General features: G+C 34.0%; 6 protein-coding genes across 6 annotated transcripts in view; 4 read left to right on the top strand and 2 right to left on the bottom strand.

The window, feature by feature from the left end:
* The window catches only part of LOC116339389, a 67364-nt gene extending 51471 nt beyond the window's left edge, over positions 1-15893 (bottom strand). The window contains exons 1-2 of the mRNA XM_031765235.1: positions 15838-15893; positions 14730-14879 (exon numbers count right to left, since the gene is read on the bottom strand). The gene's annotated coding sequence lies outside the window, so the exon portion shown is untranslated. The remainder of the gene's footprint in view (positions 1-14729; positions 14880-15837) is intronic.
* Positions 1571-3047, top strand: LOC116339726. Its single transcript, XM_031765759.1, has 2 exons — positions 1571-1649; positions 1790-3047. The coding sequence occupies exons 1-2, from the start codon at positions 1612-1614 to the stop codon at positions 3045-3047; spliced, it is 1296 nt and encodes a 431-aa protein (XP_031621619.1). The 5' UTR covers positions 1571-1611.
* Positions 3115-4266, top strand: LOC116339390. The gene is made up of 2 exons (XM_031765237.1): positions 3115-3912; positions 4029-4266. Exons 1-2 carry the CDS (start codon positions 3216-3218, stop codon positions 4109-4111), a joined length of 780 nt encoding a protein of 259 aa, XP_031621097.1. The 5' UTR covers positions 3115-3215; the 3' UTR covers positions 4112-4266.
* Positions 15894-16675: 782 nt separating the features above from the next.
* Positions 16676-20691, top strand: LOC116339725. Its single transcript, XM_031765758.1, has 12 exons — positions 16676-16691; positions 16784-16917; positions 16980-17543; positions 17638-17864; positions 17931-18030; positions 18088-18384; positions 18459-18823; positions 18884-19016; positions 19083-19165; positions 19231-19558; positions 19632-20009; positions 20073-20691. The coding sequence occupies exons 1-12, from the start codon at positions 16676-16678 to the stop codon at positions 20538-20540; spliced, it is 3093 nt and encodes a 1030-aa protein (XP_031621618.1). The 3' UTR covers positions 20541-20691.
* Positions 20673-21742, bottom strand: LOC116339564 (chromobox protein homolog 3-like). The gene is made up of 3 exons (XM_031765518.1): positions 21536-21742; positions 20965-21362; positions 20673-20874 (listed from the first exon to the last, which is right to left on the bottom strand). The coding sequence occupies exons 1-3, from the start codon at positions 21617-21619 to the stop codon at positions 20835-20837; spliced, it is 522 nt and encodes a 173-aa protein (XP_031621378.1). The 5' UTR covers positions 21620-21742; the 3' UTR covers positions 20673-20834.
* Positions 21743-21868: 126 nt separating this feature from the next.
* LOC116339563 (protein bric-a-brac 1-like) lies at positions 21869-23388 on the top strand. Its single transcript, XM_031765517.1, has 3 exons — positions 21869-22220; positions 22286-22777; positions 22853-23388. The coding sequence occupies exons 1-3, from the start codon at positions 22004-22006 to the stop codon at positions 23119-23121; spliced, it is 978 nt and encodes a 325-aa protein (XP_031621377.1). The 5' UTR covers positions 21869-22003; the 3' UTR covers positions 23122-23388.
* Positions 23389-23587: the final 199 nt, after the last annotated feature.

Here is a 23587-nt window from a genome sequence, read left to right as displayed (position 1 = left end):
AAGGCAAGGATCAGTTGAATATTGAACATCACACATCGACAAAATTACAGTGTATTGACAAAAATGTTTCAATACACAAAATCACAACGAAATATAATGAGTTGCCATTCAGATTTGTTTTCTTTTCAACTGGAGTACACACAAAGTTTGTATTCACATTTTTCAGTTTTCAACAGAATTAATGTAGCAAAGAAATTTTTGTGCTTCGATTTAACATGTATCACAAACAAACAAATCACTCTATTCAATATTTAACGGGATTGATTTTTTTATTGCGGCCAAAACTATACTGAGAAGTGCCGCCAGTTTAGAAAGAGATGATTTTTGGTATACAACAACAACAATCTCATACGATTGCATTCTCCGTCGCCTAAAATTCAGTTGGACAAATTCAAAAAGTCAAATATCGCTACGAATACAGAGTTTGTGTGTGTGTGAGGGAAAGTGATATAAACAAATTCATTCGGTGTTTCGGTTTGAAACAAGCAATATTGAACCGGTCGCGCATATAAACAATTGAAAGTTTGTACACATTTAAATGCACAACAGAGAGAGTCACACATTCACAAGGATAATTATGTGGCCATTTTAGTGTCAAACGGAATGTAGAGTATATCCATGATATTCATACGCACGAGTTTCTTTGTTCTTATTAGCGGTCAGAAAATGTGCGTTGTTGTTGTTTTTTTCAAACAAATTAAATTCAAAATGACAACCGATTTCAGTTTTCAACATGATAAAATAAGACAAATGGATTTTAGTGCTATTATTGTATCAGTGGCTTTTTTATGTCACAGCACAAAGAAACGAAACATGTGAGAGAGACAATATAATATGTGTTTGTGTTTTTGTTTTTCTGTAAACGAAATACTAGCGCGAATGCAACAAACTGTTTAATTTTGACCGTACAACAGTATTCCCGATCACCGCTTGTTTTTGTGATGTGCTTTGTCAGTGTTTTGATACAACGATATCGTGTGTTCACGAAATGTGATGGATATATTTGCGGAAATATTTTGTGTCTGTTTCTGTTTTCAATTCAAACGACAGAACATTTATAAAGTATTACTGTTAATATTCCAAATCATCGAAACACATTTGAAAAAAAAACCATTTCGACAATTCTCTCGTTTGTGATTTGTTATGTTCCTGTTTAAAAATGCATTTTCGGCAGAGTTTTGTGGCAAATCAAAGTGGAGTGATTGAGTTGTTGAATGAAAATATTGTAAATTTGTTTGCATATATTGATGTATCAATAGAATCGTTTAATTGCAGTCATTTTAGTTTTCGAGGCTTGACTTTTTGCAATACAGCAATAATTTGCTATAAATAGCGGTGCATTTCTGCATTCATTTTAGTTCAAAGTTACCGTTCGCGCTGTGAAGCTATTTGAAATACCATTAAATCTCATCATCAAGTCAGAAAAATAACTTTAAATTGATAATAATAATTGAATTTCGTCAGGTAGTTTACAAGCAGAACCAACAAAAACACATTAAAAATTACAATTTGAATTGTGAAATTGATGCGAATTGATTGCAACCGAAAATAGTGATAACTATCCCATAGTATTTGGAAAAGCACCAGAAATTGTGATTGATTGATTAAACCATGAGTAGAACAAGATCAAGAGAGGATCAATTTAATATGTAAGCATTGTTTTTCTTAATATTTATTCTGTGTTTTTTTTTCATTGGATTTTCGATGCAATTTCGCAATATTGTTTTGTGACCAGTTTTTTTTTAAATAAGTGTGTATGTTTTTCTTTGTTTTCGTTTCATTTATACAGTCCACCCGAAAGGAAAGACGACATTAAGAACCTTGTAGTCATAAAACAAGGCGTCAAGTCAATCATACGGGAAGAATATCGCGACAGAGTGATTCAGTTTTTGGATCATCGAAGCTACAAAATGACACTGATTTCGTCACTGGCATCATTGTTGGCGTTGTACAAAATTCAAGAAGCCATCGATGATGGGAACCAACAATTTTTTGTACAAAACGGTAAAACATTTTTCATTGAGTGCTTTAACGGTGTTTTAGCCGATAAAGTCGACAGAGAGGAACTAATGCCGCCAGCTTTTCGTAACATTGTCGAGGCACACTTCGGTGTAGAGAATTTTGAATGGCCCGATAAAGAATGCCTGGGAAATGGTTTTAATTATTTCTACCAAGATCACATTCGAAATAATCAGACCAATCTCAACACTCATTGTTCAGAACATGTTGAATCGTTTTTTCAAATGAAACGCTGGTATTATAACATGAATATCAATGGCCATCAATACAATGGATCAAAATTTGACGGCATCGATATACGAAACGCAAAAGTTTACGCCACTAGTAACAAAGATCTGACACATGGTGATGTAGAGAGAACAAATAAGATGAACATTTTATTGTATGAACTGGAAAGAATCGGTTGGCAGTGTCAAAAAGTTCATAATGAACAATTGGTTCCGGTCACTGTCAATGAGTTCGTTAAGGACAATTGGTTCCAATCACTGTGGATGTTCGGTCAAATGCAACGCCAAATCGAAGTGTTTCATCAATATTCACAACAATGGCATGCATTCCGTCGCGATGGATTGATAACGAACAATCGACCGCCAAAAGTGAACAATTTCGCACTTGTCCCGTTATGCCGATTCCAACTGAAAAACGTTCGATTGGATATGACAGATATGTATTATTTGGCGAACACTGTACTAGGAGTGGTGCCAAGTTCTCGCAATCCGCTGACCAATCGAATGAACAAATACACACTGGACTATTACTTGTACGGCCATCGAGATGAATTGTGGAATTTGGTTTTCGACATGGATAAAATCAAACAAATCGGCAAGCAGAAGCGGTTTCACTCGCAAATCATCACCAATAGTGTTTGCGTGTCAATATTGTACGAGAAGCCAGCGAAGGCTTGGGTGGAAAATTCGGAGCATGCCACATTTAACAACATGACATATGCTAGTGCCATCGATCCGAACGAGAAAACGTGGGTTGCCGTTGTGCGCCGCCATATCAAGTCAAACATTGAGATAAGTTAAGTTTGTTATTACAATGTTTTTTTTTTTGGAACGTGATTGAAATTTGACGTTATTATTTAACAGGAAAACATTAAAATATCCAATCCACGATTTCATTGGCAAACCGAGCAGAAGAAGAGAGATCGGAAGGCTGATCGGTTGACCTGGTGGTTTGTTGAAGAAGAACAAATGGATTTCAAGTCGTACCCAGTGATACCATCGCCGCGTGGATCCACATGGAAAGCGTACATTCTGCATCGCATCAAAATGCTACGAATGGGACTGCAAGCATATGCGACTCGAAAATATGCACGATTGGATCTCGATCACCACATCAAGGCTACCAAAACAAGTGATAAAGTTGCCATGCGGGTAACGAACAACAAACCGTCTTGGATTTGGATTGGTGCTGGAGAAATGGCACCAAATCGGCCATGGGGCATAAAGAAGCGGAAAAGATGCCCAGGAACGCGTAAATTGGCGACCAGCTTCAAGAAACAAGAGCACACAAAGGTCAGTTTTCAAGATGAATGGGGTACATCAATAACGTGTGCCAATTGTCACGAGCGATTTCCAAGAGAAACCAAAAATCATCGATTCAAAATTTGTCGAAATTGCATACCAAAACCGATTGTTGGACTACCACCGATAATTGTGACGAATTTAAGCAGACAAGAGCTTAAGAAAGAGCGAATTGTAGAGAGAGCAATCAATCCAGATCGTGAGAACATCGAGCGTTTAGTGCCAAAGATAAAAGTTATCTTCAAAACTTGGTCATTAACTCGAGAATACCATGAATTGGGTGATGCTGCACCAGAAGACATGATTGAGCACGTAGTCATTTGGCACCGTGACATTGTTGCCGCAAAGAATATTTTATTCAAAGGTATGTGCATAATTGTATATTGTATTAATATTAAATTGAGAATAGAGAGCAGAGCGTTAGGTGTTCAGTGTTCATATTAATTGATTAATGTTTTGTGTTTATTTCTGATTTTATAGGAATGTGTCGTCTTTTTGGCATACCATTGCCCGATTCGTTGAAGAGACCTGACAATCCACACCATGCGAACAATGTCAACTGATAGCAGCATAAAATCAACAATAATCATAAGAAGAATATTTTAACAATTTTGTTAGTTACTAGGCGTGAATAGTTTAAATCCAAGGATTTCTATTGTACCCTTGACCGCAGTACGGGTCCCTATTTAGGGCTGTGCGGAATATAAAAGAACCCGTAGGTGAGTACTTTATTGAATTGATAGTTTATTTTTGCATTCAATCTAACTGAATTGTTTTTTTTTCTTTTTTTCCTTTCCATTTTGACGGTAAAATTGACTGAAACTACACACAAATCCAACCCCAATATTGACCGTCAACATATGCCCGATAATGGATGAATTTGCCACAACAAATGTTTGTTGGGATAGCAACACAATGGCAAACAAGAATATTGAAAAGAATCTCGAAGAAGTCGATTTTATGCTATAAAAACCAGCAACGTTGGTCGCATGATTGTATCAAATGAATGCCAATAAAGTTGTGAAATAATGTTGTCTATTTTGGCATGTGAATACCTTTTGGTTACAAATTCGTGGAAATAATTGCCATTTCATATATGCAAAGGAATATTTCACCCCTAAAATGCATCATGTATGAAGTGTGCGTTTGATGCATACAAAGAAATGCAATAAGAATGTTTTACCACATGTGAAATCGACAAATTATTGTTCACATGCTCATACAATGTTGGTTAGATGCAAGTTTTGTTTTAATAGCAACAAGATGGTGGTTTTTACCATTCCAAAACTGGTGTATTCCATGCAAACATTAATTATCATTTTGGGTTTTTGGCTTTCAAGTTTTGTCATCAAAACATCATAACATGGTCTTTTTGCAGTGAAATTCTTACGTCAAAAATGCCATTATCCAAATGACAAGTTCTTTGATACCAAGATTTAATTGAAGAGCCAAAGTGAATTGGCTTTTTGAAACTTTTAAACCATACACACACACACATGAGTTTTGTATCTCTCTGATATGTGAGCAATCACAAAAGGTTTGGATTTTGTTTGAGCTACATATAAACAAACTTAACGAGAAGAACAAACAAAAAATGTGCGACTGTATCCACAAACCATTGATGATTGCCATTGAAAACCTGATGGTATAGTGTACATGTACAATACACAAAATAGTCGACACCATGCATGGTTGTCATCGTTCATCGGGTGTTAATCGAATGCAATGACTAAGCAAATATTTCTGTACACAGACGTGCTCTAAATATGTGACGGAGAGAAAAAGAGGGAAAGAGGAGAGAGAGAGTGATAGAAGAAGAGAAAAAAAGCGGTAGAAAACCTGTATCCTTGACCGTAAGTTTTCTGTGTTGCGTCATTCCATCCCAAACATTCGTCGAAGCTTTGTGGCGACAAAGTCCGTCGATAAATCCTTTTTTAATTAAATCCACTCTGTATGGAATTCTTTTTAAATAAATTATACAATGCGAAAAACAGCATTGTGCATTAAATAAGCTTTTATACATGGACAAATATGTAACATTTAAATACTACAAAGAACACGAAATGTAGCAGGAAGGTTGTGCCTTTGTGCTATTTTCATACACCAAAACAATGTAACGCAATTGTACATGTCGGTCTTTTTTTCAAAAGCATCAATCAGGGTAGTTTTTCATCAGAATGATGATGACAATTTGCGCAGCATACAATGCTTGATTTGTTTGTAACACACGATGCTGTTATGCTAATCCCGTAAACGCATATTTGTCATGTTATTCAACGAACCATCATTGCTCCACTTTTTTTCCCATGTGTCACTTCTGCACTCCAGCATAAGTTATGGAATTTTTCATGCAAAAAGTATTGGTTTTGTTCCGTTAAAACCTTCAGTGATGACTTTTTTTTACTGTTTGTATGTTTCTTCCAAAATGTCGTAGGTGGCATGTATGGTCCGGATATCGTTTTGCAATGGTAGGTATCATGGATTAGCCCTCGAATGTTTTTTGCTACATTTTCTCGCTCCGTGGGGGGTTTTCAACCAAAACTTAACAAGATCAACAGCCAGAAAAAAAACGCGAAACAAAATAAACACTGGCTCGAGCATACAGCACAAAAAAGTAGCATGGTAATTTGGTTGGATGTGAATGTAAAACACGTTGAAAGACACTTTCCACATTTTAATTTTTCGGTTTTTGTGTCGAGATCTGGCAACTGGCCTCTCCGCTTTTACAAACCACATTTTAAAATTAGCTACTATTTCCAGCGGTTTTGATTCGTTCACCAAAAAAGGACATTATATTATTATTTAAATGAGTTAAAACGAATGCGGTTTCATTGGCTTTGGCTGCTGCGGGTATAATGTTTCAGGTAGAAAATCATGTTAAAGGTTGCTTGCCAAAAATAACCGAAGAGAATGTTAAACGGAGCGAACACATCTGAATGAGAGAGAAAAAACTATCTGATTGTTCATTTTGGAATTTCGACTATAATTTATAAGCTGAAACGTTGATTGAAATCTGCTGGGATAAGCATGCTTAAATTGAACATTTTAAACAAGAATAAATGCATATGAATTTCAACATTTGCTCATTTTCGATTTTAGATAAACTAAATTAGATGTGCATGTTTTTTTCTATACTAAATCATTGTCGGACAGAAGCATTGGAAAAGTCCGAGATAAGATCCATTTCATTGTGTCGTAAGAGACCCATCGGACATTTGATTTCATATCGGGCTCGATGCAGCCCACACATATTTTGTATTTTCACACACCTTCATGCAAATGAAGATTGAATCTGAGCAACAAATTATGCAGGAACGAAAAAGGAGAAATTTGCTCAAGCATTAAAAGTGCAATTACAAAAAAAAAGAAATGTAAATTTTACAAAAGCAAGGGCAGAACGATGAAAATATGCTGGAAACTGTGGGCTTGACGACACACAAAATCTTATTTCATTTTCAAAAAAAATTGTACTGTTTTCTCATCTTATTCTGTTCCTCTGTTTTCGTATATATAAACTTTGCACTGGCATGAGTGTTTTCTGTAAGATTTTCAACTTGGATTTACTTTTATGCCAACGAAAAAAAAATATACGATCTCATTCTCAGCCATTGTGTGCGCAACCATAACTTTAAATCATGGTGTTTGTTTTTTCTCTCTCTCAAAATAACGAAAAGAAAAATCTGCGATGAGTTTCCACTTCGGCCGCGCTTTCTGCTTTCTTGCAGACCATATATGCTGCACACTTACACACACACAAGTGGAAAGAGACGATGCAAAATCAACAACAACCATTCGCTTTAATATGTTTACAAAGCGCAGTTGTAATGGCGTTGAAACGGTTCTAATTTTACAGGACTTATGGTTATTATCGACTTCATGCCGTAGCGATTTTCTTTGGCTCTGCCATTATTTTAAGCACTAAGTTTTTTTAAGCACGCTTTTATGATTAAAAATACACATGCAAGAATTTTGAATGAAGTGAGAGTTTTTTTACATTTTTGCGAAATAAAAAGAGACTCTCGTTTGAGAAGAGAAAAACGCACTGTTCCGACCTTTACTCAATTTTACATCTCAACGATTTTTGGTTAGACTACACAAAGAACTTGCAAATTGTTTGCATTTGAGTACGTCGTTTGTGTCATTAAATGTGAAAGAAATGAAAATTCTTTTAACGAAAAAAAAACTCCATTATTCACTCGCATGAGCAACCTTGATTTCTTTTGTTAACTTCCGTTTTCAGCGCTGACGGGCAGAATGCTAAACCTTGTTCCAATTCAGAAGAAAACGGTTGTTGTGTGCTTTTCTTTTCTTCAAGCACATTCTAATTACTTTCGAATGTGAAAAAAGGCGGAAATTAGTTTTGACAGAATTTTGTTGACACTTACCCCGCTTAGCGTTCCTAATTGATTCTGATTTGCCCAATTAAGCAACAAATAACAAATTTAATAACGTACTATCGGGTTGGGCCCCGTTTTATCACTTACACTACGGGGAGTTAAATCATTTTCCGAGAATTTCATTTTTCTTTCAGCATTTATGTTGTGTTTAGCAGAGTTAAGTTTGAAGTGATTTTATTTATGAAAAGTATTGGTATTTATACAAATTTAGAATAATAGAAAATAGTTCATATAGTGAGATTGACTTTATCAATATATGAATCATTAACATTCGTATTTCAAATTTAGTTTCATTTTTACTGCTTTGTATATACGTGCAAGCGAATATATTAACCTGTTTAAGTCATTAACACAATATTAGTTCGATTCATCTAGAATCTAATATTTCTCAATAATAATATTATTCATATTCATAGAGAAATCAATATTTCTCAACAATTTATTTCCGATAATTTCATATAGAAACCTTTTCCGAAAAGAAAACATTTTTCGGATAACAATGAATTCATTTTTATGTCACATCAAATGATTCATTGCATAAAAATAGCAGAAAATTAGCCATGAAACTCTTTTCGTATGACGCACAATTTCACAGATTTCCAATGAAATGACACAATTGTGTGTATTTTCCTTGGTATTTTCTGAATATTTAAAATGCAATCATGTGTGGATTCCATATTAATTTTTATTCGATACGTTCTGTTTATCGAACATGATTTCATCAGAAATCAGTCCCAATGATGAACATTTCATGCAATTATTTCATTTGTTTTTACGAACTAGCCAATTTATTCGTATGATATAAAACGAGCGCATCAACCAAATTCAAATAACTTTGAGACGTGTTGCTATTAATCCCTAATACGTGCAGCTTATCGACTCAATTGACCTTCATACCATTTGAAGAGCATATCAAATTTATGCGCATCGCTGTTATTATTCAATTATTGTAGAACCAATCGCTTGATCCCTTTTATTATTATTTTATATTTCCATCGGCAAAATCTCTTGAAGAAACTTGATATTGTTCTTGCATTGATTCTCTTCGAATTGTTGCCCACATAATCCGTTTTTTTTTTTCTAAAAGAAATGGCCGAGGCAAAAAATCAAGGTTATTCGGCCTAAAAATAATAATATAATGAGCACAGCGATTTTAGCAAATGGCACGGAACAATTAAAATTTGAAAAAGAAAGCATTCTCCAAAAGCTTTCGAAACTTGAGTTTATGAAATAATGATGAATTGTCGCCAAGTTGTTTATTTAATTGTGTAAATATTTTCCGTCACTCTCCCCTATTTGGCATCATTGACATTGGATTTGCGCTGTAAAAGAAGTTGTTTAAACATACATAATTGCGTATGACAAATTCAGAAAGATATGGACGAAGATATGTCTCTGTGCCTAGAGACAGAGTTAAAGGTGAACAAGGAGTGGAACAATAATAATAACTTAAGTAAACGATGAACCGTGTAATCATAACACAGAGAAACAAGGACATTCAACCTGTCCGTTCATTTCTCTTGAACACGGAATTTATTCGAAATATTAAAAGCTTAATCAACGAATTGAAAATGACATTTTCGATCAATCATGTCACGCTACTCATATAGTGATATATCACTTTTAAATTAATGTGTATGATTAATGCTTCATATGTGTTAAGGTATCACGACATACATTTCTAAATGACTGATTTCAGTTCAAACTGTTGATAATGGGGTGTTTTTTTTCTTCATATTTTTGAAGATTTTTCATGCTTGATTTAACATTCTCTTTTTCTGTCAGATGGGAAATGTAAGCCAAAACGAATTTTCTTATAACTTTGCATGTCCTTCGGAAAAAAAGAAATATTATTTACATTTATATTTCTTTCAGTTCCAGCTCAGATGTTAATTTTATTTACGTAGAAATCACACAAAAAAGGTAAGCGGTCGAAAAATGAGTATAAAATCAATCAGTCAAAAGGAAGAAAACATGCAATTTTGCGTAACCATCGATATTTTTTGGAAAATAAAGTTAAATGAAGAGCAATTGTTACAAAACGGAAAAAAATTCAATAGAAAATTGGCACAATAACAGTTTAAAAATAAATTATAAGTAAAATGAGCTGAACCTTTTTTTGCCCACATTGAGAATATTTGATAAAAGCGAAGCAATAAAAGTATCTCATTCATGTATCCAATGGTGATGATTATTAAGCCAACCGTTTAATATCGCATTCTTCCGTTTGCTAATTGAAATTGATTTAAAAAATTTCGTCATTGTGTCCGATTTTCAGGAATGAATAAAAGTATTGCGAAAAAAATTTATCGTCCTGAAGAAGGGTGTTTTTATCAGTAATTTACTGACTAAACTTTTTCTTAGATTTTAATTGTTTGATCTTATTTTCGAGTGTCCAAAAATCAATGAAAAAAGAGAGTGAATCCGGTGCTCAAATTCCAAAAGGAACAATTACTTTTTGGTAATATTAAGTATGATGAAAAATTGCCCATTTCATTAATGAACTACCGACATGGTAGCCGACGCAAGCTGACACAAAGAACCATCCCACGTAATCCTAAAAAATGGCCGTATTTATTAAGGCCATGCACATGTACGTGTAAGTAAAATCGTATACGTTGAACACCGATTGGTATATTAATGAGTTGCAACAGTTGCAAAGGATTCGAATGAAATAAATGGTCGACATTTCGAACTTTCATCAAATGGACGTTGAAATGTTGATCATTAGTATTCGATAAAATGGTATCAATAAGTCGCGACACTTGCATTAACCCTTCGCAAGTATTGAAAGATTCCTTTTCTCTGTTTATATGCTGAACACTCTTACAACAATGGCCCATAGTTTGAAATGTCATGCGAGTAACACAAAGAAATGAGAAAATAGTTTCATCTTGTATACGAAATATGAAATTTTCGTCGGCAAAATGTAATTTGCATTGGCCTTGATTTTTTTCTATTTTCTATTCAATCAGATTTCATTGCACTAAGCAGACAGGGCCAAACAATGTCAGCCAGCCTGTTGTCGATTTATTGACGTAAATAATAAATGAATGTTCAGTGTCAATACCAACCACGGCGACGACTGTAAAGCTTGCACTGGAAATTGTAAACGACAAATAAACGGAAAATCAATCGCATGCATCACGTCAAAGGGATTCAAATTTTCCTACACACGTGTCCGCCAATAGAAATCGATATCAAAAAAATTCTGAACATATGTCTTCGTTCCGAATGGAAAACTGGTATATTGAATTTTAAATCAAAATGATGAACGTTCGCAATATCATTTGGTTCCATGCTTCGCTTGATAAATTGATGCATTTCCTTAATACGTAGTGAGTCATGTGGTGGCAAGCGGTGCTAATCGGAATACATATCGATTTGAAGTAATTTTTATTGCTATAATTTGATTTAATCGATATTTTGATTTATTCACAGAAAAATATGTCTGAGCCACAGAAGAATTTTCAAAGAAAAATGTATATTTCAGACAAAAATGTCATTTATTCCACCGACACACAGACACATAATGATTTTGAATATGTTACATTTTCTTTCTCTCTCCCGCTCGCGCAAAAAATTGAGTTGAAATGGAAAAAACCCTGTTCATCAATAAAAATGTTCGAAAATCATAGAATTTAATGGAAAATTTCATTGAATGCTGAAGTAAATTGAATGCCAAATTAAATTCGTCTATGGAGTCGTGCCATTCTATTAAGATATTGCGCAATAATTTCAATAAGTTATTGTGTAATAATATGGTTTCAAGAATGGAGCAATTCTTCTAAGACGGTCTATGAGTTATGGTGTAGCCATTTTAATGGAAATTATTAACAGTAAGAAGTTTGTCGCTGACGTGAATGGACGAACAATTCAATTAATTTCTTATAGTTATCGACAAAATGAAGCAACATATGAGCATTTCCATGAAGTGCTTCATCTTTCTACCGTTTATTTGTTTGAAATTGCTTGTTTTCCATTTGGTATTTACCAATAGTATTTATTTCCACAAACGAGAAAATAAACAACCGTAAGAGAGTGCCCCATCTCAAAATGGTAATAATTCAATTTCCGAACTCAAAATGCACAACATAGTATCTTATGAATTGGTTCATTTGTTGTCACTTTAAATATTATTGGATTCACATTAATGAAACAAAATGAAAACTCTTCGATAACAAGTTCGCCCCCATGTTCTACGATTTCAATTGTAACTTTTCATTACTATTACGTAAAACGTTTTGAAGAAATCTCAATTAACTCAAAATTGTCGTGTTTACGACAAGAAGTTTTCCATCTAGGTTCTATACTTTGTTGATTTGACATTCAATTCGAAATGCCATGTAAATAACACATGTTTGGCTACATTATATTTAATATAAACTCCTTCAAGGCTTCACATCCTCATTATTTATGAAACGAACGATGACGACATATTTTAATATAGTTTATTTTACTATGTAAACTAACAAGTGAATTTCACTTTAAACTGTGGATTATCAGTCAACCGGTGTCAATCTGTATAGTATAGACAAAAATAATCGAGTTTTGAGAGGTCAACGACAAAAATAATCGCATTATAAATATTCCAAACGATCGTTGTGTTTTAGGATAAATTTAGATTATGTTGACGCGACCAAATTTGGAGCAACATTAATGCTATAAAATTCGCATACATTTTGCCACTGAGACTTTAAATGATGGTTATTTTTCAATTCATCTGGATATTGCGTGGAAATATTATATTTTAATTAGTTGACGATTCCGCCAGCCGATATTCACATACGGCAGCCAGTGTACCATGATAGCAACGAGATCTGAATTGGAGGATAAAATGAGAACGAACGAAAGGGACAATAAATGAGAGAAAGGGAGAGAGCGAACACAAAAATGTTCAATTCATTATGTTAATTGACAAAAAATGCAATTAATTCGATTCAAAACTGTTGGATCTTTTCCAATAAATTCATTATAGATTTACTTGTCTCAGCAGAAATGTGAACGAACGCGTTATAATATTTTAAATACGAATATCGTTTATTTTTTCCGAAAAGTGAATTTAATTGATGTCGGCCCATCTGTTTATTTTACAAAAAATGCAACACTCACTATCATTTTGCAAATATTTTAATTGGATGTGACTTTAAGCAAACAAAATTAAATTGTCTGATTCAATATAATTGGCGTTTTCACCTTTTTTTAAAAATAAACTGCCCTTTGCTTCGAATATGATTGCCTTAACTGTTACTTATCTGTTGCCACCCAAATTTATAAGCAGCGTACTCAAAGACTTTGTCGATAGCAGAAAAAAACATACACATCACAGAACCCGCCATACATATCACAGAGTTTGATTCACAAGACGATTATCAAAATCTCAAATCGTCGCATTCATTCATGAATTCAAAGTACTTTATGTAATGGCGTGAATCGAATTCAATCGATTTACTATTTAGAAGAAAATAAATCCGATTTATTCTATTCTCGATTGTGATTCGAACAGCAGTGCGAGCCGATCACATATTATATGTACATGTGTATACATAATTCGATATTTTTTCTTCACAGAAGTGGTTTCAATCACTTTTCTCAAGCAAACAATCACAATCGTATTTTATATAACGAATTGTGTCTGTTCGCAGTGACCTACAGCATTTCTCTTTCACTCATGCTGTTTTTTTTCTGAACATTTTTTTGTTTGAAATATTTTCGTTGCGAATGACGATGGGTTCGAAGAAATCGTCAACACACATCTTTGTAAACAATTTTTATTTATGCTTCGCTTAGCATTCTCGATTCCATAGTACCTTCTCGTTCTGTAATATATTTATGATTTTTTTTTACAAACAATTTTGTTGTTGTGTCTTATTAGGATTATTTGGAGATGTATTAGCCTAACATGTTTGGATTTATTTTCGAATATACAAATTGAATTCCAATTGTGAATATTCGCTAAGTTATCAAATTACAACTGCCGCATCAGAGTAAAAAAAAGTATTTCTTTGGATGCGGTTCACGATGCGTTTAGTAATTTTTGCTTTAATTTGAAGTTGAATGCTAGTCAAACTTCAAGAGTCGCATTGTAAAGTGGTGCGCTGCAATCTGATTTTGACGTTTCAAACCGAATTTTAATAAGAAAGAACGACAATGGCGACTAATTTGAGAATATTTTTTTATTAAAACAAAAATTCAATTGAAGTGGGAAAGTATAAAAACACAAAAATATGAAGAAAAAAATTGTTGGCAACAAATCGAAGAAAAAAATCCGCGAAATATCACGAAGAATAAGAATCCCTTAACATTCATAGTTTTATTTGTTTGTTGAATTGTTGTTTTTGATAAGGAATCGAATACAGCGTGTGCTCATAAATAATCCATCGAAAGCCTTACAAAACCACTTAAATAGTTGGATAAAACAACGAAACAGACAGTTACTGTTTCGATTGTAACCAAGACTATTTTCCGTGAAATTATCAAGTGTTGATAAAACAAGATTTTCATTCATTGGACGCTCGAAGTTGGCATGGTTGCAAAGAAGACATTGTTTTTGTTTCCATACAAGTATCGTACGCATTCTGAAGTGTTTGAATAGAATATGTTGTTGTGAATGGATTTCAATATGCCAGAAGAGTGTGCGATATGACAAAATTTCAGATTTGGAAATCAACGCCTACCGAATCAATATTGTTTGTGAGCTGATTCACCAAACAAAAATATCACACTAAAATGAGCAAATAGCAATAAAATCACTTGCAGACATAAGAATTTTTTTCATGCTTACCTTGCATTCAATCACGTCAATATATCGATTTGGCTTCCGTTTTGTTATCGTTGCGATTCGTTTCATCGAAGTTGAGCTGTTTCCCTTTTGTTCACTTTCAGCTGAAAGCACGTCGAACAATTCTCCGATATCCCTATGACATGGAATCAACTGTCGTTTGCAAAGTGAATTAATATCAGATGCAATGTCACATAAATATCATGCTCTACCTGACACACACGTACACATGCACACACACACACACACAAATCACATTCAAAACGATTTTTATTTACTTTTTTCATTTCGGTTTGTTGTTTTTTTTTTTGTTTTGCCAATACGCTTTTCTATGAAAGAGATCGCTCTGGGTTATATATTGACACTTAATCAGTTTGAATTTCTTTTCCATGCAATCATCTCTCCGCTTAAGCGGGTATGAAATTCTGTTGAATTTAGATAAACCAAGACGTTATATGTTATCATAACTTTTTCAAACAAACAAGGAGAAACATTCTCTATTTTTTTGCTCAGGGCTTTTTTGATACATGAAAATGACGCTTATTGTTTAGTGACATTAATGGGACATATTTGCAGAGAAAAAAATATATCTCCCTCCTTTCACACATCTGAACTTGACGTTGATAGTTTGTTTTACTAGTAGAACGGAATAAAAATGCATTTTCGAAATAAAATGTTAAACGAAGTTCATTTGAAATCTCATCTAATATTAAAATATAAATAGATGTTTGAATTATTAAAGATGAATATCGCCAAAAAAAGGCATGAATGGTATAAGGTGATATGAATATTTAAACAATATGCACCATGAACGGAAATAATGTAGGAAAACTTTGTGAAGCATGACGCTTAGTATTTTTGGGATCTCCAATTTGGTGAAGGATTCATCATTTGCTCTTACTCTCACTCTTATACACACACGTACAGCAAAAAATACAACCCAATTAGTTCTCACTTTGTAACAATTTTATCACAACAACAATAATAACAACAAACTTCTTATTGTTAGACAATGGCAACCAAAGGAAACCAATCATACCATTCACATCGCATTCAAACGGTAATTTCGATTCAAAAAGAAGACTGAAGAAGAAATACAACCGAAACTCACACTATTGGATATAAATTGGCTTCAAATAAAAAATGGATGGTGCTTTTATGATGGCTTCGTAGCAACTGAATTGTACATGCAATAACAATGAGTACGTATGGAACGAACCAGTTGAGCGATTTTTCCATTGAGTGAAAAGCGAATTGAGCGCAATGTTTTGAGTGAGTACCACTTTTCCATGCATTTTATGGATGTATTTGTTTTGTCCGAAGCTATTTCATGAACCAATCATTAAAACGTTGTCTTCAATTTTTTTTGCGATTCTTTGCAAGCGTTGCAAAATCAAAGAAATGCATTCATAAAAACGACACAATATAATCTGAATGTTTTTTACCGTGTTTGATTTTTCAACATTGGCACATTGATTGGCACGCAGTTTCTCTGGTAAACAAATTTGGAAAGAGAATGCATCGAAAACAATTTTCGAGATGAGTTTTGATCAGTCGACATGAATCGTCAACCTCGATAGGATCACATAAAATTGTTATTGCTGAGATCGAAAGACCAGTTGAAAAGTGCATTATTGAGACAGAACATTCAAAATATGGAAGACGATAAGATACTATTTAAGAAAATCACAATTGACAAGGTTTTGAATTTAAGTCGGTGGATTTTTTCCCCTCATAGTTATATAAAGTGAATTTTAAATTTGTCGAACTCGATTCCGATCATTTCTTTTCACGCTTATTTCCATTTTTTAATTGAATTTTGTTAAATTCGGTATTTTCATTTCGTCAACTAGATTGTCATTTGTGGATTTTTATCAATTAAACAAAAAACCGTGGTGCAACTCGACAAACACACGAATTTGATCAACGGTTCTGCAGACGCTGTTAAGATGGCAATTCCAAGTGGTTATTATCCGATTTTTCTTCAAAATTTTTTTGTTTGTTATAAATTTCGTTGCATTTTTGTGGATTAAAAATTAATTAATTTCTCCCAATAGCCATCGATTTCATATTGAATCGGACGTACGAAGATGAATACTTGGCATTAAATTGTCAGAATGCAAAAGATAAAAATCCAAACAAGCAATACGTGAAACTGTATATTTCATCCGATATGCCATTTAAATTGAATGTAAGTAATCTCTGTGTTTTTGGCGATAAAGACCATAGAAAACAATTAAATTTGCTTTTCAGGGTAAAACGAGTAAACATTTCGTGGTGACTCGGTATCTCAGCGAAGGTCGCATTGGTTTTGTTTACTTTAAAAAGATGAAGCAAATGATCAAAAAGTTTCACGAAGAGATGGCACAGCATAAATTCATTCGCATTAATGATTTGATCATCAGTGAACGCACGTTACCAACGAATTTTGATTGGAATCAGATTTTTGTCAGTTCATTGGCTGGCCAAAGCATTATCGAACTTATCAAAGAGAATGAATTTGCCACAACATGTCCCATTCCAATTGCTCTCCTGTACTTAGAACGAAGACGCATGGACGAGGCCAAAAAACTTCTAATTAAATTACGTACAAATGGGGCGGCAATATTGAAAAACCAACTGCATGGATTGGGTGAAAAACGACCAAATGAAGTGCATGATGCTCGAGCTAAGCAGCGCGAACTTAAACTATCGATGGAAGCCGATAAATATGAGGACATTCAACGCAGCCATTTCATGGATTACCAAATGAAGATTGATGCGATACAAGATGCTGAACTCGGCTTGCGACCATTTAACGAGATTTTAGTGAGATGGGTATGGAAATTCATTCACTTTATTTTCATTATTTCGATTCGTTGATTATTTTAAATTATTATTTCTATTCATTTCTTTTGTGATTCTCCGTTAGGTATGTGAAGAGAAGCAATATAAGCATCCACAATTAACAATTGGAGATGTTGTCACTGATTGTGAAAAATTGATTGTGGCCGCTGAAAATCGAATTCAGTCGCTTAATGATAATGAGGATTACAAGAAAATCCAACGATTGGTACGAGAAAAACGTCAAAATATCAGGAATTATCAAAATGAGATAGCAGATGCAGTGAGTAAGCGATTGGAATCACAGATCAATAGGTGATTTTGACGAAAAAACAAATATATTGGAAAACAATTTCTGATTATCTACTTCAATTTGAACAGTGTGATAAGATCGCGTAACCTGTTGCAGTGTACAAATCAATCGACAAAAGCTCAAATGATTTTCGAGGAATTTTTTGAAACTCAAACAATTTTGGAGCCTGTGAGTAATTGGATATACCGATTTTTTTCATGTAAATCTAATTCCACTTGATTTCAGGCGAGTATTCTTTCATGGCGTGCTGGATTAATGGCATTGACATTGCCATCAGCCTTTGACCTGAATGTTACACCCAATTTTATTGGAAATATGCTTGACTATATCGAACCAACATTGGATGAGCATACTTTAAAGATTATCGTACCATTTTTATGCGAGTATTTTACATCGTTCATATTTAAAACAAAGGCGGCGTCCGATGATTTCATGGACATTGTTAAACCGTTACTGAAAAATGGTGGCCATATTTATGCATATAGCATTGAGGAGTTTTATCCGTTGTGTTCAACAGATTTAGTAAGGTTCTCCAATATAATCAAATTGAAGTGATGGATTTCAAATTTATGTTTTCAATTTTCTATTTTTAACAGCCATATACGTCGTTAAGTTTATTGCAAGTTTTAAACTGTGACTCCCCTGAAACTGGCAATTACTTTGATAACTTTCGTATTTGCACCGAAAATGTCGCCATCGATATAATTCAAGACGACACGATTAAGCATCATTGCAACATTATTCAAGGCACAAAATGTTACTTTTACGATGGTCATATTGTGACAAACAATTGCAATGAAGACGATGTCATGAATGTGTTTCTGGATAAATGGCAAAAAGTTAAGACTCAACGTGACATAAAGATTAAATCGGAACACAAGATTTTCACCTCGCAAGTGGAAGTGGAAATAGATGCAGGGACTTACGAACATGTTGGCAATATTGAAGACTTTATCATCACGTGAATACCTTCCTTTTGTTTTTGAATGAGTTTTAAAGTAATTTCTAAATTTTTTTGTAGCGAACATTTGAAATTTGCACTTTCTCTGAAAAATCATCGTCAAATGACCGATTCATTGATTTCTTGGGAGAAACTGATTATGCAGCAAGACGCCGAGATCAATGCTAATAAAATGAAGTTGGATATGATTGAAGTAACAGATCGCATTCAAATGTGATAATTTAAAAAAAAATAATTTTCTTTGTGATTAAATTCGCAGGCCAATTATCAAGATCCAGTTACTCATTTGCAGCAAATACACTTTGAGCGATATGTTCCTGATGCAGTGAATAAGGCAATTATGTGAGTAATAAATGAATCGAGACAGAATGAAATTCCAAAAATAATCCGTTTGCATCAACTTGTAGTGAATTTGAAAAACAGGCAATGAATCGCTTGAACGGAGCCAATGTTATGGATCTGTTGCCAGTGGGGGGCGCATTCAACCGTAATATTGAGGAATTGAAAAATAGCCTCCCAGCATTGGAAACATTCGATTACAAGCAACAATTCAATGTCTCAAATATGGTTCCAGAAAATGAAATGATGCAAATGTGCAAGCAGGTTGTCGAACACAATGAGCACATGAAAAAATATCAACAAACGTTGTGCAAATTCAATAAAATACAAAAATATCCAGATTTGATGGATGATGTGAACACCATTCAAATTCCTGCCGATGCGAATTATTATGACGTAAGTGAATCAAACAGTAAATCTTAAAAAGAAGCTTCTATCAAAAATGTTGACAAATTTTGCATTCTCTTAGCTATTAAAAGGTGTGCCAGATGGTTTGTACCTGCCCGATCTTGACGCAGATTTTGACTATATTCTAATGCATTTTAAAGACCTCCCCGTGTGTTATGAATTGGTTGAGCAAGGTGCCATAGAGACATCAACTAATATGGCAATAATTAGCAGTGAAATGTTTTTTGCTACCATTTATTACAAGGGGTTGGTAAACATTGCGAAATATCTGAACAAATTGATTGACCCCGCCGATGGTGTAATTGGCTTTGGAATTGAATTTGGCCATCAACGCGAATTTGTTTTTCCTGACACAAATTTTGATGAAGATTGGGTTTTGAATCAGGAGCAAAATCGTCATACGAATAATCGTGAAATAAAGATAGTGTGTGTCAAATGGGTGAGTCCAAATGAGCATTTATTAATACAATGTGAAAATCTAAGGACATATCTTTTTCAACAGTATAAAGATCATGAAATGAAGAAATTATGTGACAAATGCACAGGTCTGAGTTTTGTCACCAAAACCAAAGGTACCAATAATGTAATCGCGCCAAGTGATTTGTTCGATGTGAAATGTCACCGTTTTGGTTTGCTGTTTCATTTGGCATTGTCGATTACAACAAATCCATCTCTGACCATTTTGAATCGTAGCATCATTGGCCACCCACGTGATAGCTTGCAGAACATCATTCAGCGATTTCTAGTGGAACATGATTACGAGGACGTCGACAACGGCGACAATGTGTTGGATAAAAAAATGTTAGAAATGATACTCAATGCTCGTCAATTGATTGTGGTCAGTCGCAAACAAAATGACTACGATAGCATATTGGTGCAGGGTTTTAAACGTTTTACGTGCAACAAAGACGGAGGCGATTTTTGCATTACGACTGAAACTGTGATTCCCATAGAAGACCATCAAAACTAGAGTTTCTCATTCATTCAACGTTTGAACATTTCAGTGACAGTGTGATCATTTTTTACAACATAACCTATAAGATGTAGCGAATAGAATTTTTATGCACTGAAAGAGAAAAACCGAGTGACAAAACAAGATTCCTTTATGTTGAAAAAAAATCTCGTCGTAAATTTATTTGAACCATATAAATTGTTTGTAAAAAAACGACATTTAGTCGAGAATAAAATAATAAAATTGAATCTCGTTGTTATACAATTTACTTGTACAAATGTGCTGTTGTGCAATGTATTGCAATGTATTCTTTTAGGCTTTCGAAGCATGAAAATCGACAATTTCACCGGATCTGAAACGAAACAAATAAAAATTCAATTTAAATGATGTTTTTAGTTTTATCAATAAAATGGTATGTATTTAATGAATGATATCCACTTACCGCTTGTCGCGCCAGCAAATGCGACTTTCGTAGAATTTGATGACCAATTTGGGGCAATGTTTGTTGGCCCATGATGCTTTTACGTAATGCAGTCCTTTTTTGTTCTTGAATTGAATCAAAGCAACCAGATCCTTTTCGTTTTGCAGCATATGATGAATATTTATCACTTTCTCTGCTACCAAATTTCGTTCGGTGATTTTTTTTTCCGGCAGTAGATCGGTTGGTTTCAAATACGAGCGACTTTTCTTGTTCGTTGTTTCATCGTCATCGATTTCCTTTTTCATTTTAATCGGATCAATCGGAGGGTCTGGTTCCAGCGAATCGTGGTAATTATCGATCATTTGTTCCGATTCAAAATTTTCCTTTGGCTCCCATGTATTGGCTGATGAATCATATCCCTGAAAAACATTCCATCGTTTCAAAAAAAAAAAAAAAAACAAACAATGAATATCTTTTATTGCGCAGTATTCGATTTAAAAACAAAACCTCAATTTTCGAAAATTAATGCGGAGGGAAACAACAGGGAAAACAATAACAAATGCCAACGAAAGAACGGAAAAAGTGCTCTTACCTTCCATTTCACAAAATATTCATACGATCCATCTGGGCGACGGCGATGACGCACAATTTTCTCGATATCATAAAAAACGTCCATTTTGACACGACTGAAACAATTCAGATAAAATTCAATTGTTTTCACGTTTTTCAGCGGCAAAAATCTTGAGCACGTGTGCACTGTTTTCTGCTTTATTCACAATGTTATGAGTATTGTGATATTGCGCCCACTGTCATTCACTGCGAAATACGACATTTTTTAGTATTAATCTAGTGGTAGCCCTTCAATTGTAAACAGAAACCGAATGTGTGTGCAGCATATTTTGATACAAATACAATAACAATAAAAACCGTTGCTCATTACAACGACTGACATTTGTATCGTAGCCAACACATTTGTCGATTTATTGTCAATGTTGTCAAGTCAGTGCATGGAAATTGTTCAGAAAATTTAATTGAATTGTTCTTTATTTGAAGGGGTAAAATGTCGAGAGAAAACAGGCGCCGTTATCTTACACTTGAATCGAAAAATATCCATACGAGATTATTTCAAAATGTTTTGGCATTAGATGATTTTCTTGATGTAACTTTATCAGCGGGTGGAAAGCATATTAAGGCGCATCGCTTTATTTTGGCAGCTGCCTCCGAATACTTTCGAAAAGTGCTTAAATTCAGTAATGATTCGAACAATTTTCCAATATGTAAGTACAACATAATGGTTTTTCATGCACAATTCATACTATATTGCAAATAATTTTAATTGCAGTTTTTTTCAATGATGTAAAATTCGAACATATGAGTAAAATCGTTGAATATTTATACACGGGCAGCATTGAGATTCAATCGAATGACATAGATGAATTTATGAGGCTTGCAAAACGATTGCAAATTCTTGGCCTGCATAGGCCACTTGATGGTGATACGGACGATTTATCGATAGCTAGATCAACGCCATCCGTACTATTGTCATCATTTGATGATACAACGTATACCAATGATATACCACACGACATTTCATTCAATGAACCAGGCAGCAGTAGGGAGAAAAAAATGAATTGCAATCGAAATACGTCTTGTGAATGTTCGATCGGCTCGAATGAACAGACAAGAACTCAAAGGCCAAGAAATCGAAATATTGTTCCTATGGTGTCTGAACATACAACAGATGAATTGTCATCAAACCATAAACCAACCGCAGCAAAGATGGACAATGGTGACGGACAAACTAAATCGAGAATAATTAGACGTAGAAAAAAACGTAAGAGATTGGAACATTTTCAGTTTTTTTTTAAATATTTTACATTTTTTTCAAAAACTGTTCGTTGAATTATAGTGGATCGAAGTGAGAAAAATAGAAAAAAAGGATCAATGTTCGATGAAATGTCAACTGACAGCAGCACCACAGACAATCAATATAAACGTGTACGTTCAGGAAAGGATCGAAATTCAAACAAAATATCAGGGAAGTGGCCCTCGCGTAAAAAAACGAAACAATTCCACTGTCCAGTGTGTCAAAGTTCATTTTATTTGCGTCTTGGATTGATGAATCACTTCAAAAAAACGTCGTGTAATCCACCAACAGATTTTGATGACGATGAATAACCACGATATTAGTTAATTGCATAGTTAAACATAATTTTTTTCTGATATCCGGTTTCAAGAGGTTTTTTTTATTGTATTGAATTAATTGAAATTGTTTGTTTCACTTTATTGTTTTAAGTAAGACGTAACAGTTTCATGTTTGCCGCCGAATTGATTTCGGACTTTTCATTTTTTCATTCGCATATATCAACGATTTAAGATATAAATCATTTGACTGAATTGAAGCAATTTTTTAGTTTGGAGCATGACTGATTTGACTTCTCTAAACAATGATAGAAAAATAGTTTGTACATTTGAAATGAGAAATAAGTTTGATTAAAACTTTCATGGATTAAACTGAATCATTTATTTATACCAGTGTTTTACATATAGAATTCCCTACGGTATTTGTATCGCTGTGTGTTCATCTCATGCGCAGACCAAGCGTTCAGAAAGACATACATTTATGCGAGCAATTGAATGATGC

Source organism: Contarinia nasturtii, unplaced genomic scaffold (genome assembly GCF_009176525.2).
Source record: "Contarinia nasturtii isolate CC-2019 unplaced genomic scaffold, AAFC_CNas_1.1 Cnas_scaffold_533, whole genome shotgun sequence".
Lineage (NCBI taxonomy): Eukaryota > Metazoa > Arthropoda > Insecta > Diptera > Cecidomyiidae > Contarinia > Contarinia nasturtii.
The sequence above is the reverse complement of the archived record's forward strand: the minus strand, read 5'-3'. Positions and strand labels throughout refer to the sequence as shown.